A 15,865-nucleotide genomic window follows, 5' to 3' on the forward strand; every position below is an offset into this window, starting at 1 on the left:
TTTTACATTTTTTTTCTTTCCATGATGGCAGGTGAGGCCCCGCCTCACCTGCCTCTAGTGACTGCACGTCACTGATTGATATATACAGTATATATATATATATATATATATATATATATATATATATATATATATATATATATATATATATATATATATAATTGCTAACGCAGACAAACTGTAGACCCGGAAATGCCAAGAACGACATGAAAAGAGGCTTTTCTACCCTCCCTTTTTTTTCGCGACTATTTAGGCCCAATCCCAATACACCCCCTCACCCAACTTTTTAGCCCTATCTGTACATTTTGCGCATTCCCATTAAAGTAGTGGTGTCCCAATGACTCTTTGCTTGTAGCGGTAGTGAACATAACGAGGGGTAGGGGGTATGAATCTAGCACTTCAGAGTGAGGCATTTCAGATGCTGACTTGCTCATGTGGGGCTAGAGAAAAATGCACAATTTCTGCATAAGTTATATAATATATTACATGTTAGTTTGGAATATTAGTTTGGAATATTAGCCAGCTAGCCACACTTGCTAACGTTAGGCTAAAATACCAAATAATAATACTAAAATACTAAAACTTTAAAGCTTGCGAATGTGAAAACATTAACGTTACGTTAAGAGACAACAGTCGTAGATGGCGGCTTCTTCTCCGTCTAGTTCTTCGTTTATTTATCAACCAAAGCATGATGAATGTAAAAGATAAATAAAAAAGATCTCTGCGAGAGCTGCAGCTATCAAATATTTTAGTAATCGAGTATTCGATCGAATATCCCGATCGATTAATCAAGTAATCGAATAAATCATTTAAAAAATGTTTTGTCCTGTCCAGCTTCTCAGGCAAATCATATTGTTGATGTAGATGCCCATATCGGCTGTACACATTTACTTTATAAAAGAGAAGTGTTGCCTTTATTTTATTTTGACTTTATTAAATGGATTTATATTATTATTTGGTGCAGCCAGGCCGGTGAACAAAGGGATGGGTCAAATGCAGAGGACAAATTTCACCACACCTAGTGTGTGTGTGACAATCATTGGTACTTTAACTTAACTTAACTTAACACTGCATTTGAAATGTGCGACCAGTGGTGAGTCACCGCCAAGCAAAAACCGCACATGCTCAGAAAAGTAGCGTCAGATTTACCGCCCGTCCGAGCACCCACTCGAGAGACTATAGTGGGTGCAAGTGCAAGCTATCCGAGTAGCATGTGGTTGCATGACTTGAATCACCCGAATAACTTTGCTCGACTACTTTTGCGTGGTTACTAATGAAAGGGTAATTGAACACAACAGCTCGGATAGCGTTGTTAGTTTTCAACACCTTTTGGCGGCATTTGATGAATTCGCGGGAGTGAAAGAACACATCCTGGTTATAATGAATAACATTTATTTTACTAACACAACTTTTGCGTTTACATTTGATAATAGATGACTTACCTCGCCTCTGGACGTCCCTCAATCGGATGCTTTCTCGACAGGTGCTGCAGCATCGAACTTGTGGTATGCGAGCTCCACTTTGCAATGTTTGCATACGACTGCGTTTTCCTTCGATTTTAGTGTGAAGTGTTCCCACACCTTAGACAACTTTTGTCGCTTGTTAATTCCCTCGTTTTGCTATGGCTCTTGTCCACTGCTTTCTGCGGCGTCTGCCATTGTGAGGTATGTCGGCGAAAAAGTTTACTAAATTCAAGCATATTTAAAGGAGCGGTGTTGTGCAGTGCAGAGGGCGTATGGTCTGACGTAATCACGCTGTGGAATACCTAAACAGTCCGTGCGAAGCGTGAGCTTTGACTACTAAACAAGGCAAAATGCCGTAAAAACAAAACAAACAAAAAAACTTAACGACGCCTCAAAGCAGTGAAAATTCCTCGAATATATTTTGTAATCGAATTACTCGAGTTACTCGAGTAATCGTTTCAGCTCTAATCTCAGCCATTAACTCCATTGCTGTCGGGTTTGTTGTGTAATGGTGGGACGAGAGGGTTTTACAGTACATGGCTACTAATAAAGTACTGTGGTACTACTGAATTAAAAAAGTTACTACTGCCTTTAGAAAACACCCGTAGTTATTTTTTATTCACATGTGCTGCCGTGTGGCGGTGACGTTGCTGAGCCGAGGTGCAGCGCATTCATGTGTCAAAACGCACACACTGAGTACATACAATCATAATAATAGTCAAAAAGAATAATGACAAAATAACAGCAATTCTACTGCTTAATAAAAAAGGGCGTGTGAAAGGCAATATGAAGGTATCTGGGCTTCAGAACTGTCAATAAAGATGACGCTTTAAACACAGAAGTGCCGCTCTCCGAGCGCTGCTTTAAAACATGCCTCACCAAATGTGTCAATACAGCATTACCACCGTTGCTTTAAATTTAGGTAAACATTTAGAAAACACACATTCAGACCTGCACAATGAGTTTAAAGCGTGGCAGGTAATATAGTTAACAGCTTCCCCCGTGCACATACACAGTAGTTACAAGACACGCGTACAGCTGGTTGGCTTGTTGAAAACTATTAGAGCAGTCCATACCGCCCATGTAATGTAAAATAATGCAAGTGAATAGACTGCATTTTGTAACAAATTCCCACTTTTTCATTTGTGATTTATCTTTAACAATGTGTGTTTTACATGCTATTTGTCTTATCTGTATATTTTTAGCCTTGTTTTCAGTGTTTACTAATTATTTTATTTGTGTTAAAGCACGGGCAGCACGGTGGAAGAGGGGTTAGTGCATCTGCCTCACAATACGAAGGTCCTGAGTAGTCCTGGGTTCAATCCCGGGCTCGGGATCTTTCTGTGTGGAGTTTGCATGTTCTCCCCGTGACTGCGTGGGTTCCCTCCGGTACTCCGGCTTCCTCCCACCTCCAAAGACATGCACCTGGGGATAGGTTGATTGGCAACACTAAATTGGCCCTAGTGTGTGGATGTGAGTGTGAATGTTGTCTGTCTATCTGTGTTGGCCCTGCGATGATATGGCGACTTGTCCAGGGTGTACCCCGCCTTCCGCTCGATTGTAGTTGAGATAGGCTCCAGTGCCCCCCGCGACCCCGAAGGGAATAAGCGGTAGAAAATGGACGGATGGATGGATGGATGGTGTTAAAGCACAGGTCAAAATTGGCAACCATAAATCATTTAATACAATTTCAATAAAGTTTGCTATTCTAATCTAATTCTACAAACCCCGTTTCCACATGAGTTGGGAAATTGTGTTAGATGTAAATATAAACGGAATACAATGATTTGCAAATCATTTTCAACCCATATTCAGTTGAATATGCTACAAAGACAACATATTTGATGTTCAAACTGATAAACATTTTTTTTTTGCAAATAATCATTAACTTTAGAATTTGATGCCAGCAACACGTGACAAACAAGTTGGGAAAGGTGGCAATAAATACTGATAAAGTTAAGGAATGCTCATCAAACACTTATTTGGAACATCCCACAGGTGTGCAGGTTAATTGGGAACAGGTGGGTGCCATGATTGGGTATAAAACCAGCTTCCCAAAAAATGCTCAGTCTTTCATAAGAAAGAATGGGGCGAGGTACACCCCTTTGTCCACAACTGCGTGAGCAAATAGTCAAACAGTTTAAGAACAACGTTTCTCAAAGTGCAATTGCAAGAAATGTAGGGATTTCAACATCTACGGTCCATAATATCATCAAAAGGTTCAGAGAATCTGGAGAAATCACTCCACGTAAGCGGCATGGCCGGAAACCAACATTGAATGACCGTGACCTTCGATCCCACTGTATCAAAAACCGACATCAATCTCTAAAGGATATCACCACATGTGCTCAGGGACACTTCAGAAAACAACTGTCACTAAATACAGTTCGTTGCTACATCTGTAAGTGCAAGTTAAAGCTCTACTATGTAAAGCGAAAGCCATTTATCAACAACATCCAGAAAAGCCGCTGGCTTCTCTGGGCCCGAGATCATCTAAGATGGACTCATGCAAAGTGGAAAAGTCTTCTGTGGTCTGACGAGTCCACATTTCAAATTGTTTTTGGAAATATTTGACATCGTGTCATCCGGACCAAATTTCAGCAAGACAATGCCAAGCCACATTCAGCACGTGTTACAACAGCGTGGCTTCGTAAAAAAAGAGTGTGGGTACCTTCCTGGTCCGCCTGCAGTTCAGACCTGTCTCCCATCGAAAATGTGTGGCGCATTATGAAGCGTAAAATACGACAGCGGAGACCCCGGACTGTTGAACGACTGAAGCTCCACATAAAACAAGAATGGGAAATAATTCCACTTTCAAAGCTTGAACAATTAGTTTCCTCAGTTCCCAATCGTTTATTGAGTGTTGTTAAAAGAAAAGGTGATGTAACACAGTGGTGAACATGCCCTTTCCCAACTACTTTGGCACGTGTTGCAGCCATGAAATTCTAAGTTAATTATTATTTGAAAAAAAAAAAAAAGTTTACGAGTTTGAACATCAAATATCTTGTCTTTGTAGTGCATTCAATTGAATATGAGTTGAAAAGGATTTGCAAATCATTGTATTCCGTTTATATTTACATCTAACACAATTTCCCAACTCATATGGAAACAGGGTTTGTATATTATGGCAGGCTTTATCTGATATGTAAAATAATTGTAAACTGTTATTTGAGTGTAATAAGAAAAGCCCAGGTGTTTAATGCACATTTACATTTTAATTCTAATATTGTTCTTTGGATGTAATAAGAAACATATATTTAATCATAAGTTTTGTCATAAATGTTCTGTTAAAATGAAGCCAATAATGACATTTTTTGTGGTCCCCTTCATTTGGAAAGGTATCAAAAATTATTGAAATACATGACGATATACATTTTGGTACCAAAATATCGGTGTCGGTAAAACTCTATGGGGGATGCCCGAATGTAAACTATGCAGTGACGTAGCAAGTGGTGTCCCAATTCTGAGGGAAGATTACAAAGCTCTACCTCTTTTTACTAGTGGTAGTGGGTGAGGGCAAGTGGTAGTGAGTGAGTGGGTGTATTGGGATTTGGTCTAAGAGTCATTCTTCATCTAAATGGGACCATAACAAGAATCTATCAATGGGATTATATGAACATCCTAGCTGTCTGCATTTTAATGACTGCAGACTTTGTATAGTAAGTGATGTTTTATTGTTTGTTGGCTCTCATGAAGTCTGCAGTGAGCAGTAATCAGTGATGTTGGAGAAAAAAAAGCGAACGTCATGATGCGATTTTGGAAGTAACGAAAAACTTTTGTCTTTTTGTCCCTCATAAGGATTGTGAAAGATAGGCAAAATTCACAAAAAAGTGCAGTTCCCTTTTACTACATTACATATATACTTACATCATGTATATATAACCTTTATGGAGGTGATTGGATGTTTTTAAAGGGCTTTTATGGGTAGAATAGAGCAGCTCCTATAGGTTCCATTGTAAACTGACTTTTGACACATTCACATTTAATTAATATTTAGAATGCATAAAAAAATAAAAACGTATATGTGCTTTCTTACATAAGGATTCCGAATGATAGGCCAAATTAAAAAAGTGCAGTTATCCTTTAACATCACCTTTTCAAAATAATTGCTTTGAGCATTTTTAGACAAAAATTATTTTTTCGGTGCCACATCACTTCGTCTGATGCTGCCCACCTCTGGTAAAATAATTATCTGTTTAACAGATCATTTTAACAGATTCTACACTTCTAGTTCATGGCCTGCTATGTAAAGACTATGCAAAAAGTACATTCTAAAACTAAATGTTAAAAAAAACAAAAACACATGTACTGTTTTTTGTTCTTAGCTGTTCAGAGTGAAAGAAAACCAGTTGACGTGCCAAGAGAGAAACATGTCAACTGTGCTGCCTCCACACAGAAGATCTACATCCGTAAGGATATCAACAGTCCGCTCATTGCCACACCAACATTTATCTCGGAAACAGTGTCAAATGGCTCCAGGTTGGTTAGTTGGAACATGACGTCACAGTGGGTACCATATTTGTATCCGTATTTTCTGATGTTACAAAAATGCCACATGTCATGCAGCTCAAGCCCGCTGGACCACGGGATGCTGGTTAATATCCAACAGCCTGTCATGGACACTGATGGAACGCTGTTGTTGGCGACTGACTCAAAGGTACAGCTCTCGTTTTTTGTAATTTGTTAATCTAGGATTTAAAATATGTACTACAGATTCTTCCTCTATCAAAGTGGAGGTTTTGTTGTTTGTTAGTCCATCCATCCATTTTCTACCGCTTGTCCCTCTCAGAGTCTGGAGCCTATCCCAGCTGAATTCGGAAGTTTGTTAATGTGCTGGATTAATGATATTAAAATATTTATGTAAATGCTATGTTGTGTGGATCATGGCATTTAGATAGTTTAACACTTTTTTATACGAGAATAATGCATGAATCCTCATGACAAAATTCCGGCATATAAATGAGGTAAGCATCTCTGCAGGTTATTCGTAAACTAAATCAAGATACATTGTTTTGTCTTGGCATTCAAGTTCATAGTTTTGAGTCCCGAGCGAGAGTTGGTCAGGTGACCTGGTGAGCCATCTTTGAACTGGAAGCACACTGGATCTTAAATTCATACATAAATTGTACTTCCTTCTTCAGACCAGCTTAAGTTCATACATAAATTGTACTTCCTTCTTCAGACCAGGCAAGTCTGCATTGCATTTGCCACAAAAGAAACTGCACTTCCTGGTTTTTGTTTGTTATCAGATGGAGTCCAGCCATGGTGATTTGGGGACGCTCGCAAATGTGGTGACATCACTGGCCAACCTGAGTGACTCATTGAAGCAGAATTTGAAAAATGGAGATTCGTCAGACTGCCAATATGTAGAGAATAGCACTACAGAAATAACACGGTCAGTCCTGTCAGCAATGCACACAGATGCTGGGAGATTTATGATTGGAAACCTCCTCAAGAGGGCCCACACAATATTTTATTTTGATGGATTACAAAATCAGACAGTTTCAACTCGTGTGTGAATGGGTGAACGTGACTTATATGTGAAGCGCTTTGGGTTTCGTGCAGATATAGTTAAGGGCTTAATAAATATAGATCATTTACCATTTTACAATTTTGGGCCAGACTTACTAAAGGTTTGAGTGTACTAAAACACGTACAAGCTTGATAGCACACCCAAAGCTGATCTACTAAACATGTGCAAAGGGTATTGCGTCTCTTAAGTGAGCAGAATAAGGCACGCAATCCACTTTGCGTCTGTTTTCATTAATATGCAGAATATATGCTGATCATCAAAACGCCCACAATATGGGAGGAGAAGATGCAAATATATTTATTTAGCACGCGCAATGTGATTTATCATCAGTCATCACCGTTTTGCAGGCCTATTTTGCGTTTTATTTAGCATGTGTCAGCAGGACGTGCAAACCGACAGTTCCACACACGGCTGCAGGATCAGTGCTCTCGCTGCAAAGGACATACGATCCTCTGTCCTACGTGTGTGTGTCAACATTTTGGATGGTAGAAATAAAAAATATTAGACATATCGTCTATTCGGCTCATCATTGTTTATAACTTTAGAGCTGCTAGAGGAGTTAAGGGGCTGATTAAAACTAAATTCAATTGATGCGCTTTGATGTCCTTTAGTACTTTTTAATGTGTGTTTTTTTCATATAGAATATATATTAATGAAACATTTCTTATATGAAAAATACTTAAGTGCATCCTCTCTCCTATGCACCTTCAGCGTTAAAAACAAACAAGAAAAAAAAAGTGGTGCCAATGTACATGCACTGCAGGACTGCTGCTAAAATGCCCATAAAAAAGTGGTAGCTGTCTCCTGCATGTATAACAACATAGCAAAATGCTACAGGTAGGAGCATGATAACATGAATGTGCAGTAAATGAGAGTGTCTTTGTGGTGAGGCCCCGTATAGTAAACGCAAAATACTCATTTAAAAAATGCGGTCTGCACCACTTTACAATTTTACACAGTCTTAGTCAATCGCACGCAACACGCCCATAATAGTACACACTATTTTATAGATTGGTCACGCTGATTACCGTGTTGTATTTGGATCTTAGTACATCAGGCCCTTAGTGTACCAATGTGTGGTATTCTCTGATGTAAATATTATAAACGTTTTTAATCATCAAATAATAATATTGTTCACAGTGCCTTTGACACCCTGGCCAAAGTGCTCAATCCACCTGATGTAGGAGTCATGGCTGACAAGTGTCTTAGCGGGACAGCCTTTCAACTCATTGGCCGAGACCAGGAGACCACAATCATTGAGGTTGAAGGGCCGCTGCTTACAGATGGCCATGTTGGCTTCAAGGTGGTACATCTCAACATTATTTCTATGGATGTGGGTTTAGAATAGGAGATGTCGTTGTGAGTGTGTGAAGCCCTTTGAGATACTCGAGATTAAGGGCTATATAAATCCATTTTGATCGATTGATTGATTGAAAATGCTCTTGTATGTCTCCTTGGTGTAATGCGGATACTGTTGTCTTGTCTTATCTTCCCTCTAGCTTACCATGCCTAGCCCCATGCCCGAATACCTGAATGTACACTATATCTGTGAATCTGCCTCCAGGCTTCTCTTCCTCTCTATGCACTGGGCACGCTCCATCCCAGCCTTCACAGCTCTTGGGTGAGGATGTTCTCTGTGCACAATTAATCATCACGCTCTATTCCATTTTCATGTCTGTCTTAGCCAGGAAGCAAACACCAGTTTGGTGCGAGCCTGCTGGAATGAGCTCTTCACTCTGGGTCTCGCTCAGTGTGCTCATGTGATGAACCTGTCCACCATCCTGGCTGCCATTGTCAACCACCTGCATTGCAGCCTCCAGGATGGTATGGACCACCGACCTCTTCATCTCACAGTAGGACACACACACAAAACATTAAATTTGTAGTTGCTTCCTTCCGAGCTCTGCCCAATTCACAGATCTATGATTATGGAAGAAGATACAGAAAATCTCTGGTTAAGGAACAAAGAACATGGGTTGTAACAACCTTCAATCATTTCTAATAAATGCATTTCATTGCAGTGTCATAGATGATGGACAAAGATATCACATTATAATGTCAGTTTAAAAGTTGATTATCAAACAACAGTATGTTATATTCTCTCTCTTGTTTAGCCTGAGTAAAGCGGAAGAAGTTCATACAATCATTGTTTTGCAGAAAAGATGTCAGGAGACAGAGTAAAGCAAGTGATGGAGCACATCTGGAAGTTCCAGGAGTTCTGCAACAGCATGACAAGATTGGAGACAGACAGCTATGAGTACGCTTACTTGAAGGCCATTGTGTTGTTCAGTCCAGGTGAGTTTTTATAGTTATCATTTCAGCTGTTAATAGTCAAATGTCACAGATTTTAATAAAATAACAACATCAATTTTAGGGACATGTACCGAAACTTAGTACCATTGTAAACTATGTAGCTATCGTTGCCTTATTTTGGTGCTAGGTTTAGCTAAATTGGTTTAGCTAAGGTGGAGTCACCTGTGGTAATGAGTTACGATTTACCTTAGTTTTTCAGCTCACAGATGAGAGTGAGTGTCAATCCCAAATGCACTTACAGTACTGTAAAGTGGGCAGAATATCAAGGAAGTAGGAGGACACAAGTCAGCCTTTTTTGGCATCCACGAAATAGCTATAGTTCTTACAGTGTGTGTATTCTACACTTTTCAATCCTACCAACATGCTTTGTAAAACTCTTCTTCACTCCTGGCTCCAACCCAGCATGCAAATATTATTGCCCCCGTTACCGCTCAGAACCTTACATAATACTTCCGGTGCTACACCACTGTAAACTCTTGCCCATTGTTCTGCACATTTTGTGTTCTGTATCGTTGCTAGTTTTACTGTGATAATTATGTGTTGTGGATTTCATTCAATATTAGTGAATGTATCACTTAGTTATTGTATTTCCACTATAGAAGTGTTTTAAATTAGTATTGTGTAAGTGTTCAAATTGCATATTTAATATAATTTTGTGAAATTACATTAAAAACTGTTTTTGATAAAACAGTTATGTTTTTCTTTTTTTAAGTACGGGTTTGGGCACCATTTAAGCACGGGCACACTGTAAAACATCTTATCATTAGTCTGTTCAACTCATAGATATAGGCTCACCAGCTGCCTTCAAATTACAATTCAACTTCATCACTATCACTGTTGTGATGGCTTTATTTTGATTTTATCAACAAGCTCAGTCTCATAAGGTTGACTGAAATGCAATGGTATTGTAGTTAGCGCAACATTCCTCGATTAGTTATTGAGTTATTTCAACTTTCAATCGCTTTGTGGATTAACTCATTACGCTAAGTTAAGATAAAGCAAAATCTTACGTTACCGACAGAAAGGTTACCCAACTTAATACATCATTAGAAATTTCAGTTTCAAAATAAAACAACTATTTTTGACGTAACTTGTCCTATCAATTTGAGAAAATTAAAATGTAAAATAGTTTTTTACTTGAATGTCTGTTTCATTTTGAATGATGCTATCAAGTTTACCAATCACAATGGACTCTTGCAACTCAATTCACATTATTTATGTCTCCCATTTAACTTCTAAGACATTTACAATATTTGTGTATCTTTTTTTTATTTTTAGTTCACGCAAAACAGTGATACAAACAGAAATTTTGTTTTTTTCCCCATAAATGTTGTACTACTTTTTCCAGGATCTTTATTAATTGCGCAAATTTACCAATGTCAAATAATTAAATTCATTCCTGTATTTCTGAATTTGAAGCATGCATACCAGTCATACCACACAGAGAAATAAAGATGCCAATTGATGCATAACCGTCTGTCTATTTTCAAGTACAGAATGATGTAATTGTAGTGCCACACACTGCACACAAAGCTCTGGCCTAAAATAAAAAAACTTGTGACAACAACTTTTTAGAGCTGTAAATGTTGAGATTACAGCAGATTTATAAATGCAATCTGCAAATAAACATTAAACTATTTCCCTGTTTTTAACTGAACCCACATTGCAAACAATGAGTCAACCTTAACAAGAAATGGCAGCAGAAACAAGTATGTACTTAATTAGTGGGCCCATTAGCTTCGAGGTTGCAAGCGGTATCACTGAAGTTAATTTCTGAGCCCTTGTATTTGTGCAGAGGTCTCTTCAGGTGTAATTCCTTTGAGCACCCTTTGCAAAAAATCAGACATGTAATTCATAGGTACTAAAGGTTTAAACTGTAAATTACTCCCATCAGCATTGCAAAACCTATGGGCACAGGTCGTAGGTTGTAAAGAATGATTGTCTCTTCCATTAAAAACTTTGAGAGGAAATGTGCCGTTTGTCATGTCCAATCAACAGTCCTACCTGCATTTGTCTTGTTATATCGTTAAGGGTTTCTCCGTGCACCTGATGAAGGACAGACAACCAATTTTTTTTTTTTATAATAATTTATATAAATGGTTAAATATACTGATTCACTGGATCTGGGTTGATTTCATGGAATCAATTGGAATATTAATTCAGATATTTTAAACATACTAAATTATAAAATATATTAAAACTCATTTTTGAAGTTAAATTTAAGACTCCAAGCTGTTTAAAAACACTCATTTCACAGGTTGTCATCAAGTGGCGGCTCAGCATCTGCAATGGAAAGTAGTACCCTTTTGTTAACCATTTTTCTCTATATTTTGGATGAAATGTGAAGATGAAACTTATCTGCATGTGTAAACAGGTCATGGTGTCCACTTTTAAATGTTACCATGGTTTTAAAATGTTTTTTCCATGATTGAAATTGGTACTTCTTCCCCACTGCATGCCATCCTCCTCCTGTCCGCTGCTGGTCAAATTCTGTTTCACACACTATCACCATGCCCACTTTAAATCAAAACTCAGCAATCCTAGATGAGTGAAAATATCAAGATTAACCAAGGTGAGCTAACTGAGCACATAACACATAATCCTAAATGTCACTTTAGAAAGTGTGAACAGTCAAGTTCAAAACTTGTCAGAGCTATGTGATTTAAAAATAGTTGACGTACCTGAAAGGAGCTGTCGTGATTTATAGTGCATCGTTTTAAAAAGTAACAATTTTGCATCAACTTATATGTCCACAATACCCAAACCTAATCAATATTTATGGTTCATCAGATCATCCAGGTATGGACTGCGGCGGACAGGTGGAAAAGTTTCAAGAGAAAGCCATGATGGAGCTGCAGGACTACGTGCTGAAGACATATCCAGAGGACACCTACAGGTACAGACGATGTTTATACCTTTCAGAGTCCACAAAAGTCAGCTTTGTTTTTAGTATTTCAATATGCAAAACTGCTCTCTGTGTGCAACTCCAGGTTGACTCGTGTTCTGACCCGTCTGCCAGCGCTGCGCCTCATGAACTCAAACATCACAGAGGAGCTTTTCTTCACTGGCTTGATTGGTAATGTTTCCATTGACAGCATCATTCCCTACATCCTCAAGATGGAAACGGCTGAATACAACAGCCAGGATGCTGACCCCACAGAGTGACTGACGTCTCTTTTTTGGGAAAAACAAAACCAGAAATGTCCTCTTCAGGTACTCTTTGTCCTTTTAGGGTTTCTTTTTGTCAAAGCCCTTAAGAGCATCCTGCATTGACCTCTTGTTTTCTGTGCTCATTATTCACAAATCCCTCTCAGTGTTTCTTGACATACAAGCTAATTCCATGTCAAACCCCAACCTTTCAAATTGCTCTTGTTGTTTTATGCATTCAGGATGATAATATACATGGCTCGTTCAAAATGAGCTTTATGAAATATATTTAAATGTCACCTGTCCCTGCATTTTAAATGTACTTTATCATTGGTGCGGCACAAACTGGTATGCAATACCTGGTCCTGTGCTTTTTTTCTGTAATGTAAGGTAATAATGAATAGAAATATGCATTGCAATGCCTTTACTTATAGGTTTTCTTATTTGGAATACATGTAACTAACAACTGGAAAGTGATCATCCATCAGGTACTCAAAATCTACTCAATGTAACAGCAGCAGACCTCAGTCTTTTAATGTGTAAAGTGCTTTAGTAATAGCTCATTTACATTATTAGTTAATGTATTTATTCAGTATTTAAGTTCTAGCTTTCTTACACACAAACAACCAAATGAACAGATTAGATTGTCTATTTGTATTTTTTATTGCTAAATACTAGTTGTTTTTTTTATGTTCATGTAAACTTTTTATTGGTGGCCTACCTTGAATGTGGATAATATATCCTGTGCAATCACCTCATCACTTTTCCCTTTATGACAATCATTATTTGTTTATTTCTTAGCCCATCAGTGTCTCTCTTGACTGTCTCTACTCTGTATATTTATTTATCAAAAGCATTTATTGTTTTCATTTACCAGGTATTACGTACATATATTTGTTTGAAAACATGTTACTTATGTATAGCTATGGTACTGTGTCTGTGCTTGAATTTGAATTAATGTGCGCATCAGTCAACTTCAGTGGCGTTTATACATCAATCTTTACTAAACTGAACTTTTTGTTTTTTTATGTTTTCTAAAAGCTATACTATGTTCTGAACAATGTTGCTTGTTGCATACTAAGTGTACTTAAAACAATATTGGGCAGGTTTCCCTGATTTCGAAAGGAAAGTAAAAAGAGGAAAGTATCCTGAGGACTTTATGCAGCAGTTTCCTGCTTGGATAATGATTTAGAAAATGTATCCATGAATGACAAGTTAAAAACGTTTCTAAATGCAGAACATGTTCATTTTCATTTGGGTTTAAAACCCATTAAGACTTTGTAAAGTCCTATGTGGAAACTTACTTTTGTACATGTAATTTCATTAATATGAGTGCATGTTGTTTTTAAGCTGTTTTATAATGTTCTTGCGGTCTGCCCTATTAACCAATGTTTTTATAGTGCGTTGCCCTGCATGAAGAAGTGGCTTATTGCATTTTATTAAATGCTGTTTGGAAAAATGGATTGATTTAAATGTTGTGGCTGTAACATATTACAATGAACACCTCCACTTTGTAACATATTTTGAAAACACTTTTTTCATCTCTGTGGTTTGACCAGGGTTAACACTTTCTACAATGAATGTTCCCAACTTTAGCTCACATATTAGTTCAAAATGGTACGTTTGAGTCATTGTTTGACCCAAGTTGATTGCAACCTTGCATTTCTACCTCACTGATGGAAACGTAATTTTGTTGATTAACTGCAGTCCTTTGTTAAAATTCCAGTCTCTGAGGCTGGCTTTGTCAAAGCCACACATATGAAAGAAATAAAACATTATTCAACAAATTTGCCAGTCACATCGTCAATTTTCACATACATAATTACACCAAGGCTAGCACGGTGATAACGGGGGTTAGTGTGTGTGTCTTGCGATAAGAAGGTCCCGGGTTCGATTCCCAGGCTCGGGGTCTTTCTGTGTGGAGTTTGCATGTTCCGCCCGTGAGTGTGTGAGTTCCCTCTGGGTATACTCTGGCTTCTTCCCACCTCCAAAGACATGCACCTGGGGATAGGTTGATTGGCAACAATTGTCCCTAGTGTGTGAATGTGAGTGTGAATGTTGTCTGTCTATCTGTGTTGGCCCTGTGATGAGGTGGTCACTTGATCAAGGTGTACCCCGCCTTGCACCTGAGTGCAGCTGGAATAGGCTCCAGCACGCTCTGCGACCCCGAGAGGGACAAGCGGTAGAAAATGGATGGATGGATGACTACATAGGCGCCGATCTACATTTCTGCCAGTGGGTGCTCGGTGTCTGTGTATTAAAAAAAAACAACCTTCAGCGAAGTTAATATCCCATATGATTTGTGGCTTTATTATTTTGGAAAACTAACCAAACTCGCCACAAAATTAACGACAACAAGATTGATTTTTCCAAAATTATTTTAAAGATTGAAAGTTGCCATCAATCCCACGTGGGTGCTCGGGCCCGAAGCACCAACGAGATCGGCACCTATGGATGACTACATTTTTTTAACTTTTTGATTTTGCCTCCAGTAACAAATTCAATTTGAATTTAAATATTTTTTGAGTGTTTGATGTATTTTTTTGATGTTGTGAGTCATGTTAGCTTTACTTAATGATCCATTTAAAAATACAGTATGCACAAGGTACATGAGCAAAAAGAGAAATTAAAAGGAAAAAACAACAACAAACAACCACACGAAGGAAGTATGTCAAACATAGAGAAAAGTAAAGAAAAAGCTACATGTTTGCATACATACAGGTGGTAATAGATATAAGATATGGTAAATATGTAGTTAACAGGCATGTTTGCACAATAATAAGCATGTAGTAGGATGTCATACATTATATTATATATTAAAGGGCAGCACGGTGGAAGAGGGGTTAGTGCATCTGCCTCACAATACGAAGGCCCTGAGTAGTCCTGAGTTCAATCCCGGGCTTGGGATCTTTCTGTGTGGCGTTTGCATGTTCTCCCCGTGACTGCGTGGGTTCCCTCCGGGTACTCCGGCTTCCTCCCACCTCCAAAGACATGCACCTGGGGATAGGTTGATTGGCAACACTAAATTGGCCCTAGTGTGTGAATGTGAGTGTGAATGTTGTCTGTTTATCTGTGTTGGCCCTGTGATAAGGTGGCGACTTGTCCAGGGTGTACCCCGCCTTCCGCCCGATTGTAGCTGAGATAGGCTCCAGCGCCCCCCACGACCCCGAAGGGAAAAAGCGGTAGAAAATGGATGGATGGATTATATATTAAATTAAGTGTTTATTGATGATTTTCAGAATCTTTTTATGTTTTTTTTATGGTAATTAACCATTTTTACTTTAAGCAGCACAGCTTTTCTGGTACATTCATTCTTTTTGGACAGAGCTTGAACCTGAGTTATAAAACTACAACTTTTTTTTTTCTTCCTTTTTTTTTAATTTTTTTAATTTTTATAAACCTTTATGCA

General features: G+C 38.3%; 1 protein-coding gene and 1 long non-coding RNA gene across 12 annotated transcripts in view; one reads left to right on the forward strand and one right to left on the reverse strand.

The window, feature by feature from the left end:
* LOC133620490 (uncharacterized) overlaps positions 1–1,837 on the reverse strand; it is a 21,417-nt gene extending 19,580 nt beyond the window's left edge. Inside the window, exon 1 of the long non-coding RNA XR_009817524.1 lies at positions 1,443–1,837. This is a non-coding gene — a long non-coding RNA (uncharacterized lncRNA). The remainder of the gene's footprint in view (positions 1–1,442) is intronic.
* Positions 1–14,234, forward strand: part of nr2c2 (nuclear receptor subfamily 2, group C, member 2) — a 27,378-nt gene extending 13,144 nt beyond the window's left edge. For 7 of the 11 annotated variants that reach the window (XM_061981949.2, XM_061981938.1, XM_061982006.1 and 4 more), the window contains 9 exons: positions 5,789–5,942; positions 6,030–6,120; positions 6,713–6,858; positions 8,137–8,299; positions 8,496–8,617; positions 8,681–8,820; positions 9,154–9,291; positions 12,100–12,205; positions 12,300–14,234. In XM_061981949.2, the coding sequence (XP_061837933.1) occupies positions 5,789–5,942; positions 6,030–6,120; positions 6,713–6,858; positions 8,137–8,299; positions 8,496–8,617; positions 8,681–8,820; positions 9,154–9,291; positions 12,100–12,205; positions 12,300–12,474 (1,235 nt within the window). In that variant the 3' untranslated portion in view covers positions 12,475–14,234. The other 4 variants (XR_009817520.2, XR_009817521.2, XM_061981978.2 and 1 more) reach the window with 4 other exon arrangements.
* Positions 14,235–15,865: the final 1,631 nt, after the last annotated feature.

This window comes from Nerophis lumbriciformis, linkage group LG01 (genome assembly GCF_033978685.3).
Source record: "Nerophis lumbriciformis linkage group LG01, RoL_Nlum_v2.1, whole genome shotgun sequence".
Classification (NCBI taxonomy): domain Eukaryota; kingdom Metazoa; phylum Chordata; class Actinopteri; order Syngnathiformes; family Syngnathidae; genus Nerophis; species Nerophis lumbriciformis.